This window comes from Sphaeramia orbicularis, chromosome 22 (genome assembly GCF_902148855.1).
Source record: "Sphaeramia orbicularis chromosome 22, fSphaOr1.1, whole genome shotgun sequence".
NCBI lineage: Eukaryota > Metazoa > Chordata > Actinopteri > Kurtiformes > Apogonidae > Sphaeramia > Sphaeramia orbicularis.
This window is the reverse complement of record NC_043978.1, coordinates 55,237,101-55,258,481: the sequence shown is the minus strand read 5'-3', so window position 1 is coordinate 55,258,481 and position 21,381 is coordinate 55,237,101. Positions and strand designations below refer to the sequence as shown.

The 21,381-nt window shown below is 38.3% G+C and overlaps 1 protein-coding gene across 1 annotated transcript in view; it reads left to right on the top strand.

Annotated features, from left to right (window-relative positions):
- syne1b (spectrin repeat containing, nuclear envelope 1b) overlaps positions 1-21,381 on the top strand; it is a 211,586-nt gene that overhangs the window by 147,835 nt on the left and 42,370 nt on the right. The window contains exons 97-111 of the mRNA XM_030126274.1: positions 1,714-1,845; positions 3,732-3,832; positions 3,962-4,115; positions 5,909-6,037; positions 6,128-6,283; positions 7,674-7,883; positions 7,994-8,095; positions 9,492-9,611; positions 11,802-12,002; positions 12,151-12,324; positions 13,324-13,455; positions 14,472-14,668; positions 16,666-16,798; positions 17,529-17,711; positions 17,877-18,026. Of these exons, the coding sequence (XP_029982134.1) occupies positions 1,714-1,845; positions 3,732-3,832; positions 3,962-4,115; positions 5,909-6,037; positions 6,128-6,283; positions 7,674-7,883; positions 7,994-8,095; positions 9,492-9,611; positions 11,802-12,002; positions 12,151-12,324; positions 13,324-13,455; positions 14,472-14,668; positions 16,666-16,798; positions 17,529-17,711; positions 17,877-18,026 (2,274 nt within the window). The remainder of the gene's footprint in view (positions 1-1,713; positions 1,846-3,731; positions 3,833-3,961; positions 4,116-5,908; positions 6,038-6,127; positions 6,284-7,673; positions 7,884-7,993; positions 8,096-9,491; positions 9,612-11,801; positions 12,003-12,150; positions 12,325-13,323; positions 13,456-14,471; positions 14,669-16,665; positions 16,799-17,528; positions 17,712-17,876; positions 18,027-21,381) is intronic.

The window sequence follows — 21,381 nt, the reverse complement described above, 5'->3', positions numbered from 1 at the left end:
ACCGACATTAGGCATTAGGTTACAGTGGGACTAAATTATGTGTGCCTGACAGTCATTCAATCCAACCCCCCCACACCACCACCACCACCTTTAAAATGAAAAATAAACAAGAAAAGCCTCGGAGAACACAGACCTCTGCCAAGACAGACCCCCCCCCCCAATCACCACCAAAATGTAATCATTTCTTCCTTGTGCCAGGATCAACATTTCCTGAAAATGTCGTGAAAATCTGTCCATAACTTTTTGAGTTATCCTGCTAACAAACAAACACGCACACACGCAAAGCAAAGTGATCAGTGATCATTCATTACCTGGCGGAGGTAATGAATGAATGAGTCGTGCAGTACTTTCTATGACTACTCCAACGGTACATTTCCGTGCGTCTGCATCATTCAGTGCACTGTTAGTGCTGGTGTATCCCAGAGCAGTTTAGTGCACACAAAATCCTCATTTAAACAGGGCGGTCTCCAAGACTTAGCACCTGTTGACATTTGTGCAAGTAATCTGAGTAAATCACCTGCAAACAGCGGTTCAACTCCACACGCAAAATTCTAGATTGCATACACAAATTAGTACACGCAAATTGGGATCTTAGTAGATGCTCCCCAGTATGTTTAATCACAGGTGGGGTCGGGTTGTGGGTCTAATGTACGCAGGTATGAGCGGGTGCGCATTGGACATGAAAAAAAATGCAGGTTGTGTTAAACAGCTTTGCGGGTGCGGGTTTGGATAAGTGGACCCGTGCAGGACTCTGCTGCCGCGACAGCGTCAGCCTCCGTTTCCCACAATGCATGTTGCAACAAAAAAATTCCTCAGATGCCCGAGTTCCCTCCCGGCTCTGAATGTAAACACACGGTTTGTTTGTGGTGGATGGCACTAAGAAACTGTTCACCGTAACGCAAGAGATTCAGGTGAGTAATGACAGACACTCACAGGTTCCTGATACTGAGGATATGACTGAGGTTTGACAGATCTGATGAAAAATTGGTCACGAAAGTCTCCCACACCTTTAAGCTACAGTAGCACCTTTGTTTCTTTACAAACTCTTTCACATCTATGGACCTTCGTATCCCCTCACAACACATTAGCAATACTGACTCTCTCTCCATGTTCAAATCCTGTGATAAATCTGACACATTTAACCTGATTCTCACTAATGGTTACATTACTTCAGCCCCAAGGATGTTTCTTGTACCTGTTGACTGATACAACATTTTTCAGAGTATAAGTATGTTTTTTAAGTCAGTTCCTGTTTTGTCAGGGATTTGACAAAATCAAATGATTTAAAAATTGTGCAACATTTGCCCTGACTATTGTCCTTCTAACTGCATTAAATGATTGTTGTGTGTCACAGGTAACAGCTTAATGACAGTGAAATGAGAGAACTTTTATTTATTTAGCAACGCTTATTGTTATCTCTTCAATTAAATGTGCTTCCAGTTCCTTCTCTCTATTACGTCAAGTTAATATTGCAGATTTGCACCTTTTTGATTTTATCATCTTAATGCATTATTGTACATAACACAATGAAAGGTTTCCAGCAAAATGCATTATCATCATATCTCTTATTATTATAGTAATGGTTGTCCTTTATGACTACCACACTAACAACATAGTGTGCTAAAATTGTAAAATAGAAGAATTAACATAAATGGATTTGGTGTTTTTTATTGAGAATGTTTGTTTTCATTGCTATCCTGTCTCATTGTTCAGGGCTCTCTGCAGGAGCAGGAGGACAGTGAATCCGACTCCAGCCTCTCTCAGAGTCCCAGTGTGCAGGACTGGCTAGCCCAGGCTCGAACCACACGCTCCCAACAGCATCAGGACACTCTACAGAGACAGAGGGTACTGTTACTGTTGATACCTGACACTCAAAAGTCCTTTCTCAAATAGTTGATTTTATACTTGTGTCCTCAGTCACCACTGGGCCATGCTGCAGGCAAACTGATATCAGAAAGAACAAAGCTTATGACAAACTGCCCAAAGTGATGCAGCAGTAGGCATGGTGTTCCTCATACTACCTTATCGTTTGCCTCATAGCAGAATTGCCTAAGTCATATTTTTGGCCAAATTATGAAATCTGCATAACTTTACTCTCCTAACACAGCAGCTTCATTTTGCGTCAATGGCTATATCCTGAAAAAAAAGCATCTTAGGCAATTATACTGTGAGGCTACCTTTATGTAGACCACAGGTTATTTGCTCTGTCTGTTAAAAATGTAGAAATGGACAGAAACCACTGCTACTGACACCACTTTAATTGTGCAGACTGAATGGTTATAATTCAGGTAAAGGTCATTAATCCCCAGAGTGCCTTCAACTGGGGGGGGGGCTTAATATCAAATACCACATTAGCCCTGATTTTCTGATGCAACAAGATGTTCTAAGCACTCCTGTGTCATTTTTTTTTAAGTTTTCATTCAAACCCCACCCCCACCCCAAAAATTATTTTTTTAACTCTGAAAATTGCAACTTTCTCAGCTTCTCTGCTCTTTTTTCCAATGCAATGTATAAATATGTTCACGATGGGCCATTTAATGATCTTGTCAGTGCCATATTGTATTGTAACAGTACTGTGTACTATGAACAGTCTAATGACAAGGTCATGTTGTAGGTTAAAGGTCACCAAAATTAGTTTTTTCAAAAATTCATACATTCTGACATTTTAACAAATATGTCCTAAGTTCTCTTCCCTCTGGTTTCCTGGTGGGACCCCCCAAGGCCTTTGGCCCTTTACAGACACAGTAGACACAAAATATTGCAACATGTACATTCCATTTGAATTTGCCACCATTAGTGTGGAGGAAACACTAGCACACATTTTGGTGGGAATCACTAACCCTTCATTCATTCATTCATTTTCTGAACCCACTTTGTCCTCATTAGGTCTCTTGGAGTCTATCCCAGGTACTTACGGGCTGGGTTCACCCTGGACATTTCACCAGTTCATCTCAGGGCTGAACATACAGAGACAAACAATCACTCTCATATGGGCAATTTAGAACCCACATTAACAGCTTAATTCCATGAAATATGCATTTTGGACCATTTGGGTGACCTTTGACCTATAATTGGACCTTGACTCTACACCTTTTGTAGTGCAAAGCACTCTGAAGACATGACATGTGTCACAAAAAAACATTGAAGGGCCCAGCAGGAGCAGATTGCTACATTGTACTTTATCAAAAGTGAAGACAGTTTGACAGTTGCCAAAAAACCCATGTTTTCAGGGTTGAAAAAGTAATTTTCAGGGTGGGGTGGGGTGGGGTGGGGGTTTGGCTTGATTTGAAATTTTTTCACATTTTTGTATTCCCAAGACATGGGAGCATTAGAAAATCTGGGCTAAAGTTGAATCTGTAAATTTTCCTGAAATTAGCCCCCCCCCACACACACTTCAACGGCAGCTCGCTGCTCTTAATTTGTGCGTGCTAATGCTAATGTAGTGTGTATGCAGTATTAGGATGGCTCAAATGCAGAGAACGAATTTCCCAATGGGGATAACGAAGCATGTTAACCTTGACCTTTACGTTTTATGTTTTGTGTCGATTGTATTCTTGTGAATTTGAATTAAACACAGTGCAGTGATAATGATCACCAGAAACAGTTTCACTATATTTATACAATCAAAAACAGTCTTTTGTCATTGTGGTCCCTCTTGAATGATGTAGAAACTACACCGGCACATTTATTGAACTGTCTGATTGTTGTGTTTGCTTCCTCTTTGGCGTCAGGAACTGGAGGAGCAGCTTGCAGAGCAGAAAAAGCTGCTTCAGTCAGTTGCCAGCAGAGGAGAGGAAATCCTCATCCAGCAGGCCTCTCCTAGCAGTGCCACGTACATTACATCCTATTCTACCTTATTTACCTGCAAATTAAATGAAAATAAACTCATCAAAAATGTATGTGCTGGTTCCTTGGGCAGACTGTAAACTAAACATTTGTCTGTATTTCCATCCCTCTACAGCACAGCAGAGCCATTTTCATCTGTAGCTTTCGCTGAGAGGGAAGCTCAGGCTGCACAAGAGCAGATGAGGCAAAGATGGGAGAGCATGAGACTAGAGCTCAAAACCAAACTGCAACTCCTGCAGAAAACTCTGGAGCAGGACCACAAGCAACCGGTACAAACCCTCAACTTCAACTTTATTTATCCTTTGGAAAGGAAATTGGGTGTGCAGCAGGGATCATAAACACATAAGCACATACACAAAAACACATACCCAGAAACAGCACCCCCAGATGCCACCCCAATAAAATTACACAATACAGGACAACACACAATGGAGCCCCTCCCTTCCCAACACAAGTAAAAAAAAAAAGGTCCAATAGGGCAGTACACCAGTTAACTGCCAGAATGGCCATGAGCCTTAAAACATAAATAATCACATAAAAAAGATTTTAAAAATTGACACATGGAAAAAAAAAATTCTAGATATCAGCTACGTGAGTTCAGATTCCTAACAGCCACAGGAATAAAGGAATCCCCAGCCTGTCCGGTTCTCAATTGAGGAAGCCTAAAACAGCGACCAGAGGGGAGCAAATTAAACTCCACAAACAGTGGGTGATCAGGGCAGTTTAAACTGTGTTTGGCCTTACCGCTGAGCCGTTTATCATCCATGTCCTGCAGCTGGGTTAGCTGGACCCCAACCACCTTTGATGCTACATTTACCAGCCTAGTTAGCTTCCTCCTGCTGGTCATTGGAAGACCACCATACCACAGCACAATGCAAAATGTTCAAACAGACTGAATAAAACACTGGTTAAACAAAGTCATCAGAGTCCTGCACACATTTAAATGATTTCATCTTTCTTAAATAGAAAAGTCCCTGTTGGGCCTTTTCACACACCCTAACCCTAACCCTCTATATTACTCTCAAATGATAATTTCCTATCAGTAATGGTCCCTAAGAATTTGTATTCATTCACATTTTCAACAGCCTTTTGATAGTATTTTGAATAACAGTTTGTAATACATTATGGGGAGACCTATGGAAATCAATAGTCATATCCTTGGTTTTGGAGACATTGATGGACAGCTTGATTAACATTATTAGACCGGAAGCAGAAAACTGTTCCATAGGATGTGCAGGTGCTAATACAGTGCAGATGAGTCAAAAATTTATCGATCACCTTTTTGTTAGAACATTGGGTTACTGAAGTTGGAAGCATCTGAAGTAGCCACATATCAGCTGACCCATGTCGTAACTGCCACAGTTTGATCCTTGTCACTCAGATCCTTGTGTTGACCATTTCCACTTCACATATTACCACTTCACATGCCATCATCATAGAAACACATCAGTGTAAAGCCCGTGATTCGCAAAGCAGTCGTAAAGGAGGAATTTCAATACATACTGCTTTATTAAACAAATAGAGCCACGTTGCACTTGTACAATTAGCAGATGTAAAATTACTCAACACAAAATTATCCCCTGTCTATGCAAATAAGCCTCTTAAAGAAACAGTCATTTCCAAAGACGTGGGTTTGGCTTACCTTGGACATTCAGCTACTTAGAAATAAAAACAAAAAGTTTACAAACTTATAATTTGCATAAAATAGTTTGTGAAAAACTCCATAAAACTGAGTAGGACACTTGTAAGACCATTTATTGCAGGCGGACATAGATTTGAATATGATGCTGCTTAACATTGGCCAAACAGAGGGTCTGCACATATGTCACTTCCCCCCAGGCCACGCCCCTCTCAGTCAGACTAAGGGTGTATTCACACCTACCACGTTTGGTCCATTTAAAACGGACCAGAGTTCGTTTCCCCAGAAAGTCCGGACTTTTTTTTTAGGTGTGAATACAAACATGCGAACTCTGATTCGAACCAAACAAGCAGTTTACTGTCTGTAAATTTAAACAACTTTGCAGTGTTTTTAATGATCCAATCCCTTATGTGTTTTTTGCAGGTTTTTTCTAGACCATCTCGTGTGACCACGGTTGGGACGTTGTTTAAAGGAGAGACCAAAGCTGACAAGGCCTGCCTTAAAACTCTGTATGACATCTTCAGACAGTCAATAGAAGACATGACCACTCAGGTTATTCCTTCTCTATCTCTCTGTTGTACATTTGTGCAGTTTTTGGCTCAAACAGTCAATCTTTAGCTTATGTCTTGTCATGTCATGCAGCCTGGTGGTGGTGAGACACAGGTGGTGCAAATGGAACAGCAGCTCTACACAGCTGTGTCATCCACCTCCTCCTGGTTAGATGGTGTGGAGAACAACGTCTTCTCTGGCTCAGTGCTGCTGGCTGAAAATGCAGAGACGCAACTACAAAAACAAGAGGTACAATCAAGCATCAGGCCTGGAGAATACTGCAGGTTTTTTCATGTGGAGTTTATTAATAGTTGCTTATCAAAAAGCTAAGAAGTCAATAGCAAGTCTTGCTCAGTATTTTGAAGTGCTTCTTTGAGCTTATGGAGTATGACTTTTGCATCTATATGGCCTAAACACAATCAAGGTGCACAAGTATATTTGCATCAGTTATTCATCAGTATTGCAAACAGATCCTCCAAAACCATTCCCAAAATGTTTCTTTGTCCATCTTATTACTAGATCTGTCAATCCTCCAAATTTGAAGAAAATCAGATCAAAACTGATCAAATGGCGACCCAATGAGCGTGAAAATATGGGCACAATTTGATTGTTATAAGAGAGCAAAATGATTGTCCATAATGTTTTGTAACACAACAAATAATTCCTACTCAACTCCTGTGTCTTTTTTATTCCAAATACACACATCACATTGCTTTTCATTTATTGATCCTTTGTGTTGAACAGCTGTTTGATTATCAATTCTTATTTTCAGTATTAAGACAATCCACCATTTTGTTGTTAACCCCTTCTTTTCCAGCCCTTTAATTGGAATAATAGAATGGGAACCTGTTCTTTCAGTATTATTAGGACTAAATCTGCACAACTAGACAGATGTGGCTCTGCTCCCTGGTATGCTGCACAACATTTGGAACAATGTGTCAAACGGATGTTTACGTGGAAGCGCATGTTTTCAGTGGTGCGTTGTTCACCCAAATTCCTGGAGTGTCCGTACACCAATATACTTCCATCACTAATCTGGACTCTATGCCTTACAGATCTACTGTTCTCACTGGTTCCACATGTTTGTGTCCTCCTGTACCAGGAAGACTTAGTTCCAGATGGAACACAGATGCCACCATGTGCTCAGACACATTTCCATTCACATCTGCTAGAGTCCGTACACCAGTAGTGTCCGTACACCACATTCTAAATATGTGGCTCTGATTTGACTGTTTCTGTCAAAATATGGAATTTTTCAGCAGGCATGCTTTGGACACCACATCTATGCAAGAAACAATGCATGATTCTGCTGAGGTCTGAAACATTTGTATATGTGTGTAGGCATTAAATATGGAGGCTATTAGGCTGGAGTGTCCGTACAGCCAAGAATGTGTGATCTGACAGGGGTACAAGCCTGACACAGTTATAGGAGACACCAGAATACACACAGATTTTGGACTTTAAAAGAGAAATATCAGACAAATCAAATGGCCTGTCTGATTTTTGGATAGAGCAGTATTATTTTTATCTCTATGTGCACCCTTTCTGGTACCTGGACTGGGATCAGGCCGATAGCATGTATATGTATGTTTGTTCAGTGTTCAGTTTTTGATTAACTGCTGCTAATCTGTTTCTGTAGACTTTAGAAAACGATGTGAGGCATGTCACAGAGGATGTCAAGCTCAGCAAGGCTCTACTGGCTGGGTCTTCAGGGCTGAGGCGAGAGGATCAGGCACTGCTGGAGGACAACCTAGACTGCCTGAAAGAAAGACTGGGAGCACTGGGTTGTGCTCTGGGACAGCGCTGTGACCACATGAGAACGAGAGCACAAGAACTTACCACCTATCAGGTTGGCCTAATCTGTTGGTATTCAGTGGCTTGTCATGCTTGTCATGTTTGTCATTGTGAATAACAAAAAGAAATGACCTACTTCACTTTATTGTCTTCTATCTAATGCAGACTGAGTTACAACTTCTCCAAACTGCTTTAATTGAGACCAAGTGCCAGATTCTTCAGGCTTTAGCTGGAGCCATGGATAGACCAGCCTCAAAACAACTGGAGGTAATAATATTTTTAACATAGTCATGCATGCACATCAGGGTGGTCCAACAATCCTGGTAAAAAAATACAGTTTCAGATCACCTCCATTAGAACCCTGCATTAGGTTTTGTCATTCAAAAGATGATTTAGGAAAAAATTTGGAAGAAAAAGCAGATGTTTGAGAGGTTGCACAAGTTGCTGGAAGTTTCCAGGAAATGGATTAATTGTTCATTTTCAGCACAGACGAGCTGAGCTGTAAGAGAAGAGCAGGACTATCAAAACCAAGGTTTGAGGGATTCAGCTGGAAATATATGGATGAAGTAACTCCGCCCACATCTGTGGAACTGGAGTAAATATATGGATGAAGTAACTCCGCCCACATCTGTGGTACTGGAGTAAATATATGGATGAAGTAACTCCGCCCACATCTGTGGTACTGGAGTAAATATATGGATGAAGTAACTCCGCCCACATCTGTGGTACTGGAGTAAATATATGGATGAAGTAACTCCGCCCACATCTGTGGTACTGGAGTAAATATATGGATGAAGTAACTCCGCCCACATCTGTGGTACTGGAGTAAATATATGGATGAAGTAACTCCGCCCACATCTGTGGTACTGGAGTGTAGAACTGGTTGTGGTCCATTCTGTGACTCCAGTGTGACACCAGAGCAGAAGCAGCTGATGGTGGACACCATGATGTTAAATGCAGGTTCTTTGGTTCCTCTAAAGTGTTGGGATGTCCTTCATCCATCAGATTGTGAAGGGAAGCAGATCAGGGCTTTTGTCTCCACCAGCACCATGCGTTTGTTTGAACCTTTGGATCTGCCACAAACATTCTGAACAGTTCCTCCAGTAGACTGGGCTGATGATGCAGACTTTCAGAAGGAGGAGAAAACTGGGCATTCCACTAAAGTTGTCAGTGATGTCACTGACAGAGGGGCGGAGCTTATTCCAGACTTCAACTGGAGCCGAACAACAAATGCAGATCACAAACAGTACTGGCAACAAGTTGTCAAAGAACACAGGAACATTTTTGGTCATTTCAATAAACCAACAGTGGTTGAGGACTTTCTAAGGAACATTTTTATACAAGTTTCAGTTTGATTTTGAGAATAAAATGACAAATTATTCTAATCTGCTTTATTCATTTGGACAGTTCTGTTAGAGTATATAGAGACATCTGCACCTGTCTAAATATTAATTAATTTGCATAAAATTTGGACCAAAGTAATTTGGCCAGATATGGAACCAAGAGAAGGGTTCGAATCCAGAGAATCTGAAAAAAACATTTTTTTGGACCACCCTAATGCACATACACCCACACACAGACACACTCTTCTGGACTTCATTCAATATTTTCAAGTAGAACAGTTATCTGTGATCACACCTGATTACCTCGGTCCTTTCTCCAGGTTATTGCGAGTGCAGAGGACAGCCTGAAAGACTTCGAACAGAGGATCACAGACCTTAAAACCAGAGGAGCAGCTCTACAGGCCGATCAGATATCAACCAACAAACTACTGAAACTCCAGGTAACAGAGAATCACCAACAGCTCTTCTGCTGAGTTGTATGTGGACATCAGGTCTTATTCACTAGTATCTCCCAAGTGTTTTCTTAAAGGTCACCAAAAACTTCTAAACTGAATAGACAAATTCATAAACCACAACATTGTTTTATCTTTAGTGAGTGAATTGTACTGAGCAAGGAGATTGATCAAAACAGGAGTAAATAAAATCAGAAGCGGTAGCTATTAGATTATACAATTATAGTGAAAATAGATGTTTCCATACTGACCATATTGACCTATTTTTAAGTTTTGCATTAGAAAATATTTACACCTGCAAATTCTCAAAAATGTTTTTACATCTACTTACAATGAAAAAATGTGCATAATGTTGAATGGAATCATTTCTATGTAATTTCTATTCTTTTCTATTCTCAACATGTTTTCTCATATTCTCAGATGTTTTAACTCATCGGCTGACTGATCGCAGTGTCTTCTGTGATAAATCATGCTCTGCTTGTCTCACTCTGTGACTGTGATGTGTAGCATAACATCACATTCTCTTTTACACAACTTTTTAAATGGTTTCAAATCGTGTCCTTGTTAAACATTAAAATGTACTGGTCTGTAATTTTTTTTTTAAAGGGTTGTTGAATTATAAATACCAAATGAATGCTCAAAAGTTGCAATGTTCACAATGATTTGAGTTGATTAACCCTCCGGTATCCAGGTGTGCTTTTTAGGCACACTCTGCACTTCATGTTAAAAAACTTCATATTATTTTCCACAATTTAAATAAGGTTAGAATTCAAAAGTTGTTCATTTGTGCATGATCTTTAAAATTCTGGCCACCAACTAAAATTTGCACATTGTAAACAAAAGAAAATGACCAGACTAGCATCTGTCTGCCAAGTGTGTCTAAAATGCACTGTTTCTTCCATTAGAACCACTGTTTTTGATCCAAAGCCATTAAGGCATAAATCCTGCTTTTACTGAGATCTGGGCTTCATTTGAGAGGGGAGGGTCTAAAGTAATTTATTAACATTGTTAATGTTGCTGTTAATCATTGACATATACCAGGCTGCAAAAATCAAATAATGTGTAATCCAATTTTTATGTAGTATTTTGAAAAAAACAAACAAACAAACATATTTAGGGGTTTTTTTGCATCAAAAAATGTAGTGACATCATGATGGAAAGAGATCATTTAAAGGGTTAAAAAAAATCTAAAATGAGTGATTATTTGATCTGTATGATTAGGACTGACCTGGATTTACAAAATAAAATCAGAGCAGAAAAATAAATCAATATATAATATTTAATAGTTTGATTTATAGGTGTGCATTTTACGCACACTTGGTGATAGATGCTAGTATTTTTGAACATTTGACCTAGCGCCAAAAATAATAATGTAAATTAACTGATGTTGGAGTTAATCATTGAACATATGCCAGGATGAAAAAATCAAATAATATGTGATCCACTTTTTATGGAGTATATTGAAAAAATTTTATTTGTTGTGTTTTTTGCACCAAAAAAATGGTTTGTTTCCATTACAAACACAGCATTTAAAGGGTTAAAAAATGTGACAATTATTGAGTATTTGGTATTTTTATTTACGGCTCAAGTTGATGAAATAGAAAAAAGTGTAAAAGAATTAAAAACAAACTGTATGAATTTTTTTTTTTACATTATTCCACAAGTGTGCCAAAATGGCACACTTGTTGCTTAGTAAGGGCCTTGGTGGAGGGTTGAAGGATACAGTACAACATTATGTATTAATACACAGTGTGAATCCACCTGAATTAAAGGAAGCTAATAGATCAGATCCTGTAATTGGGTAATTACTAACCGACGCAGTCAATTTCTTAAACAACTGTCAGTTTGTCAGAGAGTAATACTGGGATTCATCAGGGTCATTGGGCTCAGACTGTGACAGAGTGGTTCAGGGAGCATGGATGACCACCACAGAGTCCAAACCTGAACATCGTCAATGCTTTTGATAAGAGTAAAACAATCTTTTCCACATTTGACTGATTGACATATCTTATTACTCAAGTACTTCAACTGCTCTACTTAGTGTGATGGTTTCTCGGCCTCGGTAATTGTCTGGACTTTGTCTGGAGTTCCTGTGTGAAGGGCTTCTGACAGGTCAAGGCATAAGGAGGTCTTTAAGTCTTTATGAATAAACTCTATTTTTTCCACACACACTGTTAGGATTCCTATGAGGAACTGGTGATGACAGTGGGTTCCCGTCGCAGTGGTCTAAACCAGAACATGGCTTTGAAGGAGCAGTACGAGCGTGCTCTGCAGGACCTGACTGACTTGGTGGACACAGCTAGAGACAAGATGGCTGCTGATCAGAGGATCATTGCCAGCTCTGTAGAAGAAGTCCAGAATCACCTAGACAAGCATAAGGTTTGGTCAGCTCTGCTAAACTAGTGATCACTGGTGACAACAGTGTATGAAATACTGGTTGAAGTTCGGGCAAGTCATGCTCAGTGTACTTGGCTGAGGGGATAATAGTTGCACTCAGTTGTATGTGTTTGTGTCTTATTTTCCCCAGGAGTTCTTTCAGGGTTTGGAATCCCATATGATTTTAACAGAAACATACTTCAAGAAAATCAGTGCTCTGATGTTTCCCAAAGAGAGCCAAGCCCTGGAGGAGACACTGGTCCAGGCTCAGAGAATCCTCAAAGAAGCACATAGCAAGGGCGTTGAGCTGGAGTGTATCCTTGAGGTACGAAAACTGTAACCCAGATCAAAATGTTGAAAGCAAACTGACTGATTTCAACAGAAATGTTGAAATGCGTGTTTTTCAACAGTGTACAATATGGTTTTTATTTTCATTCATTTCTAACACTCTTTATTTACACATATTACATGCAGCACAACAGATTGGGTTTGTCTTTATTTCTAAAGTGATTCCTCTGTCTCATTAAGTGTGACGGCTGCTGCAAACTCACATATGATGTGGTTTTAAAATTACTTACAAATGCAAACACTTGGGAACTTCTAACATCGTCCTTTCATACGGCTGGGCCTGGACTTTATTTCACCAAAGCGTTCTGTCTCTTCAAAAAACTTTTTTTTTTCTACCGCTACGGCAGTTTAAGACATCTGCAGCAACAAGTGGGACTGAAGGAAAGACAAAACCATCATAAAAACTATAAATAGGCAAAGATTAATTATTACCTTGGGAAGAAAAGACTCACAATTTGAAAGTCAAACTTGATAAATATCTCATAAAATCATGTCATAAAATTGTTGATAGATTATTGGACGTGTAAAAGGCAAACCTACCGGGCTGTGAGTTAGCAACTTTTTTTGTTCCTGGTTTGAAACAAATTCACAATAAAGTCAAATATGAAATACTTCCTCCTTTTACGTCTGAAACATTTGCACTTTATGATAATGATTTATACAATATGTTGGTGTACAATATGTTAAAAAGTAATTTTGGAACGGTAATACACTCAACATTTTTTGGGTGTTTTTTAGTGGTTACAAGATTTTCTGTAACCATGCCTTGATCCTAACCCTATATCTAAAATAAATTTTCATGATCTTTTTCCCAGAACCCTAAGCTTAGGAAAAGCTTATAACAGAAGGCTAACATGTATGAGTCTTTATTTGAAACAGCTCATCTTCAAGTGTGTCTTAATCATGTGGCTGTAACACATGAAATATGACCTTATCTATCTTTTAAATTCAGTTTCTGTGTTTTCTTTCTTGTCAGACATGGTGTCGCTTGGCGCAAGACTATCAGAGCCTGAACCGACAGTTGGAGGCAGTTGAAGGAAGTATCCCTACTGTTGGACTGGTGGAGGAGACTGAAGAACGGCTGCTTGACAGAATCTCATTGTATCAGGTACAGGATGACACCATAGTGGTTTATTCAGTAGGAATGACAGTAATAAGATATAGCCCAGGGCTGTCAAACTCATGTTAGTTCAGTTCCACATTCAGCCTAATATGATCTAAAGTGGGCCGAACCAGTACAATAATAGAAATAACAGGATAAGAACTTATGAAGAATGTCAACTCCAAAGTTTTCTGTGTTTTTGAGTGAAAAAAAGTAAAATTCCATCATGAAAATGTTTACATCTATGAACTGTACTTGAACGTAACATGAACAAATATGAACAACCTGAAAATTCAGAAGAAAAATAAGTGCAATTTTAACAATATTACACCTCAGTTTATCATTTATACATGTGCATCACAACTTACAGATCCCAGTGGCTCTACAAATACTCAAAACATTTAATAACAGACAGAATATTATTAAAATTTCACTTACTTCTATACAGACATTTCAGGATGTTCATATTTGTTCAGGTTATTCACATTTTTTGTAAAAGGCTAGTCTGTAAATGTAAACATTTTTGTGTATTTTATTATTATTTTTTTTTACATTAAAACAAAGACAAACATTTGCAGTTGTCATTATTTATAGGTTATTATGATAGTATTTTACTGCTCTGACCCACTTCAGATTGAACTGACCTAAAATGATTTGAACATCCTTGATTGTTAATATCTTCAGTGTAATTTTTCAATTGTACAAATTCATCCTGCAGGCCAGATTGAACCCTTTGATGGGCCACATGTTTGACAGCTGTGATATGATATAGCCAGAAATGACAAAACTAAAATTCTAGAAGATTTGGTTTTACTTTGACAAAATCAGCTTTATATTTACAAGCAGCCTTATCACCATTTATGCCACACTTTGCAAAGATCAGTCTCCGTATTATTTGAGACACCATTTAGGAAAGGAGGGCGATTTATCCACTGTCTTTACCTAAATGTTATCGGGAAGTGCAACTCCAACTACGTTCTTATTATAACATTTCTATATGTGGTTTCTTTTTGTCTGTAAAGGGTCTAAAAGGGAGGCTGACAGAGCACCAGCACAGACTCTACCAGGTGTTGGATGAGGGTAAACATCTCTTGCAGTCAGTGTGCTGCCCTGCATTAGAAAATCAGCTCGCCCTTCTGGGGGATCACTGGCTCAATAACACCACAAAAGTCAACAAAGAGTTGCAGCGACTGGAGGCTACCCTAAAGCACTGGACCAGGTCAGAAACACACTGAGTTACACATGCTTTTAGGAATCACGTACAACAGATGGTATACGAATTTGATGTCATTGTTCAGATGAGGACTTAGTTTCATGCAGTAAGCTCCAAATCTAAGTATGTGGTTTGTAGTGTGATGAGAAACCCCCAGAATACATGCCCCCAAAATGTAGAACGGCTCAAATGTGCTCACAGCTCTTCTTTGTGTCTGTGTTCATATTAAATCAGTCTCAGTGAATCCAAAGGAACTCTGTGTTGGTAAATGACAGTTGTTCAAATGGACAGGATTTCAGTTCTGTTCAACATGTTGATGCTCATATGAACTATGTTTTCAGCTCAAAAATGAACCATTTCAGCACAATTAATGCTATATTTTCATGTCACAAATGGACAAGTTCTATTTGAACTGAACTGAGCTGAAAAACAAATCTTCTCTTCTTTTGGATTCCCCAGTTTTTCTTCCCAGATTCTCTCCTCCATATCACATGTTTTATTTGTACAGGTTCAATCTGGAGTATGGTGCTGATCCATCCTGCTTATGTTCCACCAATACATACATGAAGAATGGCACACAGCACTGTTTACATCAACACTTTTACAATAAGAAGCATTTTTAGACACAGAGAACAATTCTAGATTGTTCTTTCCTCTTTAGTCTGATGCTAAACTATCCAATAAATAATAGTGCTCCTAGTTTTTGCACAGGGATCATTAGTGTAAACGCTGACATGGCTGCAGAGCATCAGTATGATGGGATCCACAACAACCATGTCACATCCGTCCACTGACACATTTAGTGTTTTTGTGTCAGCTGGGATTGTTTTAGATCCACAATACCAACATTTATGAAGAAGAGCACAATTAGCAATAGGAAGTCTAGAAGTTTATTCCTAATAAAGTACTGGGACTGAGCAGAGCATCATGGGTAATGTCACGTCCGTCCACCAGCAAAAGTTTTCACATACACGTGCTATTCCAAATCCAATATTTATGAAAATGGAGCTTTCACTGTCAAAGAATATCAGTAGTCTGTGCACAGATGGATTAGCATTATTTACACACACTTCTATGACTTTAGGATAACTGTTTTGTTTTTTTTGTTTTTTGTTTTTTTTTTTTACAAAAATGGATACTCATTTGACCCCCTAAGGAAATTTTAGTCAAGAAATAGTTTCTCCCTCTGAATATTAATCTGCCCAAATGGGTTGACGTTTTTAAGAGTTGTGACAAATGAGTTGTGTGTGTTATTTAGTAAAATCAACCTCTGAAGTTGCAGATTTAAAAAAAAAAAAAAATGTAGAAGCCTCTTTATACAGCCAGGGTTTGTTTTTGTCTGTTATGGGACTTGTAGTTAAGGAGATAGTCATTTTAAGTTACAGTGGGTACCAGTAGTTTTAAGGCTAGATGCTGCCTGTTCTGAGCTACTGTGAAAACATGGAGATGCAACATGGTGGACTCAACACAAGAACAGCACAGAGCAAACAAACGCTCAACTCCCTCTGTCGATATAAACAACTCATTCCAAGTTAAGAAAAACATTTTCATTTTTGTGCCATTGTACACTAGTGAAAACATAAGAAAATTACATTCCATTTTTGCAGCTAGATCATTGGACCTTCACGCTTGACCTTCAAAAGCCATGATTAAATAATGCAGTTTTTGATAATATTGGAAATTATTTTGTCTCGCATATCTTATGTTTATGTCATTATATATTTGTTTATTGTCATTTCACTCCAGTCTGACCTATTTTTATTGTTGGTCTGTGCACTTTTCTGAAAGTGTATTTCATACTTTCTCTTCTTTTTATTTTCAGTTGTTTGATTGTGGTGTTGTACTTGTAGAAAAGTACTAAGTAAAGCTACATTCTCACTTATTTGTGATAAAATTCTAGAGCTTTGGTTTCACGATATTCAAAAGCCTCTGTATGTATCGTTGGCATACTCAGTGTCGTCATATTGTTCGGTTCTGTTGCTGAGATGTGATTGTTCTCCCAGGTATCAGAGGGAGTATGCAGAGCTCAGTGAATGGCTACAGTCTGCAATGGAGCGTCTGGAGTTTTGGAACACCCAGGCTGTTCTAGTCCCTCAGGAGCTGGAAAGTGTCAGAGACCATCTCGCTGCTTTTCTTGTAAGACCACAGACTTTGTATTGTTTTTTTCCTTGATGTTTTCTAATTTGTGTAATGTGCATCAATACAGCCGCAGACTGCAGCAAATACTCACAGTCAGTTCATTTAGTAAAACCTGATATTCTGACCAAATTTAGGTGGTGTCAGTAAGAGCATCCACAAATGTTCTTCCTTTTAGATTTTCTTCATTAATCCACTGTTTATGCTGGTATATAGTTAATGTGTAATATAAATTACACCTATATTGTATAAAACATTCATATAGTCACGAACATGGAATATATATGTTGTCATTACAAAAAATATAACAGGAGTTTAACAGTTTACGCATAGCTACAAAGTGTCCATGCAATTAGTAGACATGTTAGCAAACCGCTGTGCCAATGGATGACAGTTTAGCTACTCAATTTCCTAATGCTGGACCTGTAATAGATATTTGGGAAATAATATTTGATTAAAATGTACAAATAAAACCTAAACTCAAATGATATGTTTTCCTCAAAATAAAAATAAAACTATGTATGCACTTGTAAAACTAATTTAAATTTTAGCTTAAAACAAAAACTCCATCTGAAGGACTAAATAAAACTAAAAACAAATGAAATTTTAAAAGCTATTACGATGATTATAGACATGTGTGCCATACAGGTAGGATGAAATAAAAATGAATTAAGTTGTAGTAGTGTTATTCATGGAATTATTATATGTAGTTGATGATTCACTGTTTCAGGAGTTTTCTAAAGAAGTCGAAGGCAAATCCAGCCTAAAGATCTCAGTTGTAACCGTGGGCAATCAGCTGCTGCGTCTGAAGAAAGTCGACACAGTGGTGCTGCGATCGGATCTGGCCCGCATTGACACTCAGTGGACCGAGCTGCTCACACGCATCCCAGTGGTGCAGGAGAAGCTGCATCAGGTACTGTCGCATGCAGTCAGACTAAAAAGGCTTAGCTACCGAGGGGAAATAGGATTCCCATTTCCTTCTGTCATAGATGCAGGTTTACGGCACAAAGCTGTCAGTGTGTAAATCCTTCTGAATGTCAGTATTATGCAATATCAAAGACATTTTTTTCCTCCCCAGATTCAAATGGAGAAGTTGGCCTCTCGTCATGCCATCTCTGAACTGTTCAACTGGATATCATTAATGGAGAATGTGATTGAGGAGGACGAAGAAAATCTCAAGAGTGCAGTGGGCTCCAGTGTGATTCAGGACTATCTGCAGAAATACAAGGTAGTGGACTCACCGTTTTAGCAGAACTGGGTCCCACCTGCAATAGTTGATTTATGTAAACACAGATTATTGTTTTCGTCCAAATTTTAATTTGCAATATAATCTTACATCTGTGTCACAAAACAAATTCAGAACAGGATCTCTTTGCTTCTTGCTTAACAATCACATTTACACTAAATCAGTGTTTTTCAACCTTGGGGTCGGGACTCCACATGGGGTCACCTGGAATTCAATTAGGGTCGCCTGAAATTTCTAGTAATTGATTAAAAAAAACCCAAAAAACTTACTAATAAAAAATATATGGTGAGTTAAGAGAGACAATCCCAATTCATAAAAGACATGACAAACTGTGAGTGTGAAACTGCAGCACTGTGGTTCTGTTTCTGTGTCAAATGTTCACTGTGGTCAGTTTCAGATGCTGCAGCTCTTTCATAATTCATAGTTTCAGTTCTTGTTTGTTCAGTATTAATTGTCCTCCTTGTAAATCACAGCTGGACTGACTGGACAGATCCTGAGCCTGTGTGCAGTAATCTACACCTGGATTTACTGCCTCTGTCCACAATAATAGACATTATACAGACTAAATGTCCTCTGAAATTAACCTTTATTTGCAACAAAGTATAGCAAACTAATACAAGTCAAAAACAAATTAATTTTAGCAAAAAAAAAAAAAGTCTCCATTTTGAATGTCTGGGGTCGCCAGAAATTTGCGACGTTAAAATGGAGTCACGAACCAAAAAAGGTCAGAAATCACTGCACTAAGTGGAAACCCAAAGAGGGTTATCGGTTAACTCAATCAACATTGGATGTCTGACTCTAGTTATCTGCATATTCAAATAAAAGAAGCAGAACTGGTAGAAGATGACCAGTCACAAACATCAACAGGTGCTGAATATTTTGTACAAGAAAAACAAACTGATGTAAACTATTTAAAAAAAAAAACAAAAAACATAACAGGCTATAGTCAATACAGTGGCTGCAGCCAGTGTCAACATGAATGTTGGTAACAAAATACCTTCTGTGTGAATGTGAAAGGTACTGCTCATTCAAATCTCTACACAAAGGTCTACACTCTACGCTCTACACAATCATTGCAAAAATCACTTACACGCCTGTTCTTTTCCGAGGAGGTCAGTGCAGAACTAGCATACAGAGCTATCCATAAATCAGATGCATCTGCTCAGTTTACTTTTTGTTTTGTACTTTTTATATTGTGATTATAAATATTTCAGCTATGGGCTTTGTATGTTTTAAGTTGCAACATATCTGCCATATTCAGATTTTATGAAGGCAAGGCAAGCATAATTAATTTCATGCATTCTAAAAATTCTCTGCTAATTAATATCTGTTAATGGTGTATTTGTATAATTAAACTATTATTAGACCTATACAGTGGTGGCACAAAGTTACCAGAACAGACACTAATATTGTTTCTGTTTCTGTTTATGCATTTGGCAGACGCTTTTTTCCAAAGCGACTTACCGGGGAAAACCAATCAAATCACTCAAGCAATCAAATTTTATTTATATAGCACCAGATCACAACAAAAAAGTTCTCTCATGACACTTTATATATAGAGTTGGTCCAAACCAGACTCTAAGCCAATTTACAGAAACCCAACAGAATCCTCCAGGAGCAAACACACATTGTTAAATAATCCTGTTATTTCTATGGCAGGTACAAGCATATCTAACTACAGTTATAAATGTATGTTCTGTCAAATTAAAGTAGTGCTTAGATATTTTGTCATGATATGTGCCAATTTGTGCCTTAGGCTTTCAGCTAAAGTAAAAAAGAAATCCAAAAATGGAATCCAATGTTCCCCCGTGTATCAAGGCAAATGGAAACAATAATATTGAGCTAAATTTAGACATAGCCCAACCTCAGGCCAGTTTAGGGAGTAAAGAACACACAGAATATAAGGAAGATAATGTCATCATAAAAGGACAATTGAAAATACGGAACGAGATTATCAAGAAATATAATTTGAAAAATTATGGTAAACTGCTTATATGGCTTTCCCAATCAGATAAGTCTGACCCCGCTAAGTCTGATAATCGATTTCTGAGGTGGAGAGGAAAGGGAATAACAGCCATTTTTACACTCATTGAAGGGAAAACCTTGAAATCATTTGAAAAAACAAAAAAAACAACATAATTTGGAGGACAAGGATCAGTACGGATGTTTACAGGTAAAACATTTTTTTGACAGGGAGCTTAAGAGTAACTTATCAGAGGGCAACGAAGTGATTAAGGTCTTCACAAACAAACACCCACTAAGATTGTGTCTAAATTATATCAGGGTCTACAAAAATATAATGGTGTGAATTCATTTTATGTTAAATCAAAATGGGAATCAGGACTGAATATTACTCTGTCTGAAAGTGAGTGGCATTCTATGGGTAAAACGCAGCGAACATCCACCAGCTCTAAAGGTTGGCAAGAATTTGGCTGGAAAAGCCTCATTCACTTTTTTATTGCACCAAATATTAAAAGCAAACAGTTAAGAAAACAGCAGCAATGCTGGAGAGGGTGTGGCTATATGAATGCCAATCACTCACATGTCTTTTGGGCACGTGTAAAAATCCAAATGTTTTTGGAACAGTGTTGTTCAGACACTGGAGGACATTTTAAACTAGAAGCACTCAGAGAGCGCAGACCTCCACCAAGGCAGATCAGTGGGCCCCCGTGGCCCCCCCACCCCTGATCACCACCAAAATGTAGTCATTTGTTCCTTGTGCCAGTTTCAACATTTACTGAAATTTTCATCCAAATCCGTCCATAACTTTTTGAGTTATCTTGCACACACACACACAGACAGACAGACAAACAGACAAACCCAGATTATCTACCTGGGTCTAATACCTGATGATGTAACTAAAAGAGAAGACACTTACCTAGTTAAAATATAAATTCATGCCTGCAAAAAGGTGGTCACAAGGAACTGGTTAAGAAGTGACCCTCTTCGACCACAACAGTAGCTGGACACTATAGAGGAAATTTATATCATGGAAAATGAAGGTTTCATCTGAGGATTAAGGTGAGATTTTTTAATTGAAGACAGGAGAAATGAACCATATTCAAGGACACTAATTCTTGTCACCAGATCTGATGCAGAAAGGCAGATGAGTGCATATGGAACAGCATCCCCCCCTTGTTGTTTTGTGCTCTGTTATTGTTGTTATTGTGCTGTAAAAGTGTTTTAAAAAAGTTTAAATAAAAAGTAAAAAAAATGTATTCCAAACCTAAAGATTATACGGGAGTACATAAACCATGTGCTACTCAAAAAGATTGTATTATTCTGTAAGTTTGCTTATTTATTCATTCATTTATTTATTCCTTTTTTTTGGAAAGTT